Source organism: Triticum urartu, unplaced genomic scaffold (genome assembly GCF_003073215.2).
Source record: "Triticum urartu cultivar G1812 unplaced genomic scaffold, Tu2.1 TuUngrouped_contig_4250, whole genome shotgun sequence".
Taxonomy (NCBI): Eukaryota; Viridiplantae; Streptophyta; class Magnoliopsida; order Poales; family Poaceae; genus Triticum; species Triticum urartu.
In genome coordinates, this window is record NW_024114823.1 from 1 (window position 1) to 8,868 (window position 8,868).

Sequence of the window (8,868 nt, forward strand, 5' to 3'; positions counted from 1 at the left end):
TTCCAGCAAATCAAATGTTGGTCCAACCCTCAAGGATGAGATAAACCTTCTGTACCTGAAGAATTGTTTACACAGGTGAAGAATCCTTTCCACCTGCAGAGGGTGCCGTGCGGGTTTCGCCGGTCTGTGGTCGGCTGCGATGAATTGGGCGTCCTGCTGTCTTTTCTTCTTGTGGGTGCTATTTGTTCGTGTGGACGGAGGTACCCGTGCTGGGGTTCGTGTGGATTTAAGATTAGCCGGCATGGTTGATTGGGATTAAGATCGGACTATTCCTAAACATGCCAAATGTTGCCTGGATGATTGGGATTAAGATTGACTAATCCTAACCATGCCAATGTTGTGCTTGCAGTGCTTCTTTGGCACCGGCACAATTCTGGTCGAGTACCTACTCTTCAGGTTTGTCTTCTTCAACCTGTAGCTCCTAAACATCAGATGGCTGATTTTTGGATGGTGCGGGCATGAATGGGGATTCCTAAATTTGTGCTTCAGTGTCAAATTATTATTGCTTATACATAGGTTCAGAATATGCGTCCTGCACTTTTATTGTTAAATGTTCATTATTTTTCTCATTGCTATGTAGACTCATGATTTTTCAAAACATCAATTTTCCTAGAGGTCTTGTTTTGGTTAGAAACCTGAGTCGTAATGGAAAAGTGCCATCTTGCTAGAACTGATTCCCATGCCCAACTAATTAGCGCCATCTTTATATAACACTCATAATCAATTTTGGAAATTGCTACATTGCATCTAGGTGACATTGTTTTCCATTATCAAGCTGTAAAACCTTCATACAGAGCGCATATATATGGTTTGGAGCCATTAGTATTGCATAAATTTGTTGCACATACATGGGAACTTGTTTTCTATGAACAGAAGCTAATTCACTAAGAATCTCTTCAGTTTTCTGGAATCGCCTTGAGGACGCAGACACCAATTTTGCAGACATCAAGTTCTATGTGATAACCATCGAGAACAGCGAGCCAAATATGATTCCTTCTTAAATTATCGAGTATATTATGCAGATTAACTCCAATGTATACTGTCCTATTGTTAACTTTCAATGTATATTGGTGTTCTTGTCGCCAACCATTAGAATATTGTTAACTGGAAAAAATCTATCAACGTTTTTGTAGGTAAGAAGTTCAGGAATCAAGATGAACTGGCATTCTACAAGTAATTAAACTGATGATGAATCATTGTCTTGTCTTCATTGTTAAGTACATTTACAGGTTAGGCCTGCTGTCTTTGGCCGAGTGTTAGTTTTATTAACAAGGATATTACAAACAAAATTTAGAAGGATTTGGAAGTTTTACACTACAAAATAATGGTAGTAGCATGTTTGGTGCTGAAAGGGTTCTGCTGCAGTGCAAGTTACTTGAGAGAAGAAATTGTTCAACTTAAATAAAATATGTTCATTGATCCAGTGGTAAGCTATTCCGAATTCATTTCATGATGTGGCTGCTCATGTCTGATTCTTGCTCATCTGGTGTTCATTTACACACTTGGTAATGATTCTGCAGTTCTTTTCCACACTTGGCCATGGTAATCAGGATTCACGGTTTCACTATTCTCAGTTCGTTTATGCCAGGCTTGGTCAAGACTATGCTACAAAATGGCCTGAAGTGGTGGCTCACTACTACTGTTATTTCCATGTTGTTCTTTTAAACTCCACTTCTCTGTTATAGGCACCTTTTTGTTAAACAACTCCACTTCTATGTTGTAGGTACCTTATAGGCAACGGATGCAGGGTAAAGAGAGTTGCCATACGTTTTTACGAGCAGAATTGTGGCATGCTTTGTTCAAGATCTGCTGCAGTCAGTAAATATTTGTATGGTCTGCAATTCTGCATACTACTAAAGGAGTTACAACTGAGCACTGTACTCGGAGAAAATTACCAAGGTATTTTCTGTACAAACTCGTCCAAGCTTTGTCTTGTTTTCACTAGCTACTTGATTCTTCTTGACAGAAAATTCTTACCCTGAACTAGGTTAGTTACATGTATGGACTAGACTAGACACTACAAAATTCTTACACTGAACTAGGCTTAGTAGTTACATGTATGGACTACACTCTCCAATTCAGATATTCGATTAGACCTCACGAAAGTATTTTCATACGCTTGTTCTTGAAAATGCTAAGAGGAAAAAAGAATTTATGTAGCACTCCGTACCCATGTGTTAACTCCTTTAAGGATCCTTTGCGTGTTTTACCGTGTGGAGATAAAGTCGTGCCACAATTTGGCTTGACGATTCAGTTCCGTGGAGCGCAATCGCAAGTAGCTGGCATTGGCAAGCAAGCAAGCAACGCAACTCCTTCTCGACAAATTTTCCTTGAATCGTTGCAAGCTGCATGGGTATGGGATACCAATCGAGGCTTGGTTGTTCTTGTGTTTAGTGATTTGACCATATGCGTGAATTTAGGGACCCAGTGTCGAACTATCTTGTTCGAGGCTTCATGCATATGGGATACCAATGTCAGGTCGAGGCTTCATTCATATGGGGTATCAATTTATTATGAGATGTTGGAAATTATGTGTGTTAATGATAATTGATTTTTTCTCACTAATGAGTTCATTGGGATTGGAATATTTGGATCAGAATATTTTCTGAATTGTGTGAAATGAATCGAGTTAAGTAGTTTCTGAGATCGAAATTTTTCCACTGGGCTCTTCGTTGTTAGACATATGCATGTGTATGTGTGTTAAGAAGCCATACTGAACAATAATAATCCTGATCATTTATTGTCACGACCATGAAAAAATCAGGCAAGACATGAGCAATGTACTGTTTGGACAAAATGTGTTCCTTTTCCATCGTCAACTTATACACTTAGGATACTGGACTAAGTTCGGTTACAGGTTTGACTTTGATTTCTTAGGTTCCAGTTTGAATATTTGATCTATCATGGCATGTCATTGCTGACCTAACCATAAGATTGGCTTACAGGTTCTACTTCGTCCTGGCGCCACTCCCATCCTTGTCTGCCTCATGGTCGCGGTCCTAGCCGTGGATGATGCCATTGTGCCGTACTCCCTACTTACCCCTGCATGACAACCGCGCTACTATGCCGCTATGCAATCAGATGCTTGTCTCCGTCCTTGTCAGTCCACAGGCATTGCTCATATTTTTGTCCCTAAAAAATATTGGAGAGATATGCTAATTTCCTGAAGTTGAATGTTCTCTTTGAGCACCTCAGTGATTAAAGATTAGATGGATTTTCCCCTAGGTACATTGTCATGTAAGGAAATTTCCTCAAAGGTGTTTCAAATTAGTTTGCCGAATTGCTGATTGTACCGCTTGAATGCAGCTAGGAATATAGACCAAGTGATGATGGCTACCTTTTGGTTCTTATAATTGAGTCACAAGCACTTATATTGCATTGTTTTTATTATAGTTCACGAGGTTGACTAATTTGTGAGGCAGTGGCAGTGCAAACATCGTCATCTTTTTTTGGTTGACAGTACGAAATAGTGGCATCTTGATGTTGAAGCAAGATTGTTTGCAAGACAACATATGACACCATCTTCATTGCCCTTTTTCGTCTCAGGAATGAAGGTTTAATGGCTGGACTATCATGCTGTCTACTTGGTTTCAGCTGTACATATCTTAATACTTGACCTTCAGTGAGGACTCGTTTCTTAGGAGAAATAGTAGGAGAGCAACAATTGATTGGTAAGTCTTGCTTGCTATTAGTTGCATAATTAATATTGAAATTCGTTAGTTTGCTTCAAGGTTACAAAGCCAGCAATGAATGAGACTATCATTATTAGGATTGAAGGATGGTTCAATGTTGTTGATAGCAGTAAGAAACACTTGCAAATGTATGTCTCGTCTATTTAAATGTGTGCTCTAAAAATAAATGTACACAACTGTCACAATATTGTTTACTACAATATTTGAATTAGAAGTAGTAGTTTTATGTTTTTGTTTAGTTTTATAGTATCTCAGTTATGAAATAAATCCAAGCCTTCCTCCAAATAGGTTTTTTTGCCTTGATTTTTATAATTCAAATAATTTTCGTATTTTATAATATTCAAACAAAATGGTTTGTAGAGTCAATGTTCTCTGACTTAGGTAGCTTTAATTTAATGCACTGACGAAGCGTTTTACCTGAGACGAGTGCTGGGAGAGGCTGATTAGGATTGCAACGAGGGGGAGACGTCGATGCTGCCGCTGGCGACCGTTACCGCGACCATGGCTGTGGGAGTGAGGCGCCGGCGACCATGACATCGACCGTGTTGGCCCATGGTGTTTCTGACTTTCCACGCTCCGTTCCAGGTAGCTGCCATTCCGATTGATCCCCTCCAGGTGAGTGAGCAGCTTACACTCAACCGATGAAGGCATCCAAAGGTTCGACTAGGTGGGTAGGAACTCAGCTGGGCTCACTTCCATTTGCATTCTTGTCTGCAACATCGGATACTCCGGGAGGTTCATGCATGTTTGTTTTCTATATGTTTTTTCTCATAATGCAGGGCACAAAGATAGGTCTCCTTTTAGTTACCATAGATTTTAGTTTTTTTCTGCTTACTGTCTTCTCCACTTTCTTGTCAGATTAAGCAACTAACAAATGAATCTGTGCACATTTATACCATTTTTGCACTCATTTGTGGGGCCATCTATGTTGAGTATGTGTGTTCTGCTATTCTGCAACTTAAATCAATAGGTAGTGAGAAGATTCAATAGTTTGAGCCTCCTCCACTTCTTCTGTACAAGATTGGTCATTTTCCAAAGGGATGGAAGTAGCTGTTTAGAGGATCCACTCACATGAGGTACACCTCATAATTTTAATGTGAACTTAAATATTTTGTATAGCTATCCAAAATTTGTGGATGAACTGGGTCTTGTGTTGCTTAAAGAGTTTGGAGCTCGGACTAATGTTAGTATTCTTTGTCACATTGAACCCGGTATATCAAATGGTTATATGGTAGATTACAGAACAACATCAACACAGGCAACATTGATTAGGTTGGTGTGCATAAGATGGTCCTCAGTGAGGAAGTCCATGACAGCCTGCTAATCCTAGGCGTCAAGGCCGATCGAATCCGATCACGACAATCTCATTGTGTGTTAGATAAGGCAAGAGTTCCGCACTTGCTCCACTGCCACCATTGCCACTATTTGCCGCCGGCGCTTGATGCAGCGGAGTGTGTAAAAGGAGAATGTGAATAAGGAAGTGTGCACGGGAGTAGTCCGTACCTTTTTATCACAGCGAGGGAGTTAACCCACACTAGCTCCACGATCTGCTGACCAGCGGTTGCCTGGTTCGAGCCGATCAACAATTTCCATTGAGAGCGAGGTAGTGCAGGGCACCTCGTGGATGACCCTGTGTATGCTTCATAACCAAAACATAGTCTTCTTTTGGTTATCTGATTTTCTTCCATATTTGTCCCAATAAAATTTGGTCCCGTGGTAACTCACAGGCACATACCTCGACTATAATTATTTCAAAAAAAGAGACAAAATATCACATAATATATAAATCATTTCATATATCATGCCAGCAAAACCACATTGTGGTGGTCGCCCTCAGCTATGACAGTGTGCATTTCTTAGAACTGGGAATCGTCCGATTCAGTGTGGAGGAGAGGAGGGGCGGACGACGCCATGCAGGGAAGGAGAGAGAGTAGTGAGAGGAAGTTGCGATCTGAATGATGTGGTGCAAGGGGGGAGGCGGCAGTGAGATACCGTGGAGGGGAGACATGACAGCGACGATGATGTGGCGAGGAGAGCATGATGGGGTAATGAGGTATGAGTGTGAGCGTTGTGCCAATGACAGTCATCCTACTTTTTTTAAGATGAGAAGAAAAGGAGTGGTTGTTGCTTTTTGTTAGGGAAAATTGATTGCTTGCCGTTAGAGAAATGTCACATACTTTTTTATATAGTGAAAAATATCACATACCCTAGGAAGTCATTTCTGGAGAATAATTACCCACAAGTGATTTATAGGTGAGTCTACAAGCATGATGCCTCACTTCGAGTAAAAACGGTTACATGCTCGAAGCAAGCACTTGACCGATGAATATATACTCTCTATGTTCATAAATATAAGTCTTGTAAGAGATTTTAATATAGACTACATACGGAGCAAAAATAAGTGAATCTACGCTTTAAAATACTTCTATATTCATCCGTATGCAGTAGTCAATATTCAAATATCTAAAAAGACTTACATTGGATTATATATGGGCTTATCTTAGTTTTATTTTATTTTAGTATGTGTTTATATACTCACTTTTGGAGAATAGAGATAACAACTGACGGTTTCCAATGATGCTTTGAAAATGTCCATTGACAAAGCTTTATGATAGATGGACTGAAAACTTACCGAGTGTTACCCAATTGAAAGAGATGCATACAAATAATTATTCTTTTTTATATACTGTTGCACATGATAATACAAAATGTGTCTCCCCTTCTTATTTTTATATGTCTATTTTTTGCAGGGTATGAAAGAGATAAAGATGTATTATGTTGATGTTCAAAAGGAATCCATTCAACAAGAATGTTGACGCGATGTTGTTGGAAGGGACCAAAAAATCATCGAGTTAAATACAACAATACATGTATATATACAATCAGAACAAAAATTAAAAGGCCCGTGGCAACGCACGGGCATTGTACTAGTTCATACAATGGAGCATACAACGACACTATTGATAAGTCAAAATCAGATTACATCAATAGATTTAATTAAATGAACTGCCCCAACGTCTTATATTCAGGAATTGAGGTAGTGTGTTTTAGTATTTTGGACCACATAAAGAAGGACAGTATAATCTGTAAACACTACATCATTGTCATAAAGTCTGCAATTCCAAATATTAATCTTCAGGTTTGCTGTATGCATATTAATAGGTTCTAGAAATTAACAGGACAGGACACCATATAATGGAACTTCCCTGTGCTCGGGGATGAGACGAATCCCAAATCTGATCCGCCATGATAACTGACTCATATGTTTCTTTGCCTAACCAGAGCAAGAGAAATAAACAAAGAAGGAAATGCATGATTCAACTTGCCCCTAGCCAAAAAGTTTGTGCAACTGATAGTGGCAAATGCTCTAAACTAACATAAACATGAAGAAGATATGATACAACCATATGTTTGCTTCACATTTAACCTGATGAGTAAAGTGAAAAAATTAGAACTGTGCATAATTGACACCATAGAAAGAAACTAACACGGGTTGCTTAATTAAGCAAGAACTGTAAGCAGAAACAAATACAATTAATTACCACAGAACCTTTAACTGAATGTGGTCTTTATCTTAAGGCATGCAATAAAAATAACTATGCATACAGCACATATACACACACAAAAAAAGCAGATATAAGAAAATTGTTAAAGCATGAAGGTAAATCCAGAATGACAAATGTCATGTAAAATATAATTTTCTCTGCATAAAACTTGAGTAGCAGGGAGAGACATACAATACAATATAATTTTCTCTGCATAAAACATGAAGGTATAATTTTCTCTACACACACTAATGCAGGGAGAGACATATATCACCTTGAGTAGCTCATCTACATACAATACATATGAAGTGTGATTCAAGGACTGAACTCACACAAGTACTGCAATTTCAAGACGCATATATCTCCCTAAAAAGGGGGACCCGCAAAGCAAATCGAGAATCAAACCATACCTATCATGCGGAGCTGTTTAATTAATGGTTGTAGACAGTAAGTGAAAGGCCAAAACAGGACTGCAGGGGCCAGCATCACCTTTGCTGCTTCACTCATTTTAATACTTCAATGGAACAATATAAGTAAACATCACTTTTAAGAGACTCGGCATCAAACGAAGGGGCAAGTGATGCACCAGCACCATATAACCGTCCGCAGGGTTTTGAGGAACTCATCTTCGCGGTCAGCCTTGAGATCTTGTAAATAGCAGGGACTGTTAGAAAACAGGCCTCCAAAGGATAAAACAAATCATAGAACGATTTGGTCAAGAAAGATCGTGCCGAGACTATTATGTAGAATTTTGCTAAATATTCATGAACTGTAAGAACAAAACTGAGGAAAGCAGATAAACAAAAGACCGTTTACCAAATGATTAGGATCGTCAGGAAAAATTAAAGTTTGCAGAGTAGTGAAGGTTTATAAGAAGAGTTAATTCTGGCACGTCATGCCAAACAAATGAGGTAGCAGGAACATACCATTAAGAGATGTTTTTTTTTACAATAACCATTAAGAGGTGTTTGTTTCACAAAGAAATCCCCGTTACCTGTTTACGGGAGTAAAGTGCATTGTATTTAAAAATTCACGAATTTAAAAACCTTGGCACAAATTTAATAAATGTTCATGAATTTCTAAAAATGTTGGCAATTTTTAAATCTTTTATATATTTAAAATTGTTCATGAATTTGCAAAAATGTACAGGGTTGAAATAAAGTTCACGAATTTAAAAATACGTTTATAAATTTACAAATGTTAATGAATTCAAATGTTCATGGTTTCAAAAGGTGTTCACGAATATGAAGAAAATCTTCAAGACTTTAAAAAAATGTTCAAATATGGAAAAACATGTTGGTTGCGAATATTTTTTTTAAAGTCATGAAAGTATATGAATGCTCGTGCATATTTTTCAATATCCGTGAATCACGCGGAACATTTTTTTTAAATTCATGAACATTTTTTCATATCCGTGAACATTTTTTTTTAAATTCGTGAAAGGACATGAATGTTCATGAACATTTTTTCGATATTCGCGAATGATGCGATCATTTTTTCTAAAGTCGTTAACATTTTTTCATATCCGCAAACATTTTTCTAAAAGTTGTGATAGGACATGAATGTTCGTGGACATTTTTTCCATATTGGCGAACGACGCCAACATTTTTTAAAGTCATGTACATTTTTTT

The 8,868-nt window shown here is 38.1% G+C and overlaps 1 protein-coding gene across 31 annotated transcripts; it reads left to right on the plus strand.

Annotated features, from left to right (window-relative positions):
• Positions 1–26: 26 nt before the first annotated feature.
• LOC125527560 lies at positions 27–6,698 on the plus strand. Of its 31 annotated transcripts, none has more exons than XR_007292166.1 (7): positions 27–200; positions 350–396; positions 1,219–1,229; positions 1,521–1,652; positions 1,724–1,899; positions 3,547–3,671; positions 6,443–6,698. XR_007292166.1 is itself a non-coding variant. In XM_048692078.1 (6 exons), the coding sequence occupies exons 1-6, from the start codon at positions 140–142 to the stop codon at positions 3,558–3,560; spliced, it is 441 nt and encodes a 146-aa protein (XP_048548035.1). In that variant the 5' UTR covers positions 27–139; the 3' UTR covers positions 3,561–4,590. The 31 variants fall into 31 exon arrangements, 4 of the variants coding, with proteins under 4 accessions (XP_048548035.1, XP_048548033.1, XP_048548034.1 ...); XR_007292165.1 differs by lacking the exon at positions 6,443–6,698 and adding an exon at positions 4,120–4,590; XR_007292164.1 differs by lacking the exon at positions 6,443–6,698 and adding an exon at positions 2,946–3,099 and having other exon boundaries at positions 42–200; positions 3,547–4,590.
• The last annotated feature ends 2,170 nt before the right edge of the window (positions 6,699–8,868 follow it).

Bases quoted from the DNA above. Each gene is read 5' to 3' on its own strand.
- LOC125527560 (XM_048692076.1), top strand. From the start codon at position 140: ATGAATTGGGCGTCCTGCTGTCTTTTCTTCTTGTGGGTGCTATTTGTT. The intron at 1,653-1,723 runs GTTGTTCTTTTA...TCTATGTTGTAG, and splicing joins ACTACTACTGTTATTTCCAT to GTACCTTATAGGCAACGGAT. The intron at 1,900-2,945 runs GTATTTTCTGTA...ATTGGCTTACAG, and splicing joins ACTCGGAGAAAATTACCAAG to GTTCTACTTCGTCCTGGCGC.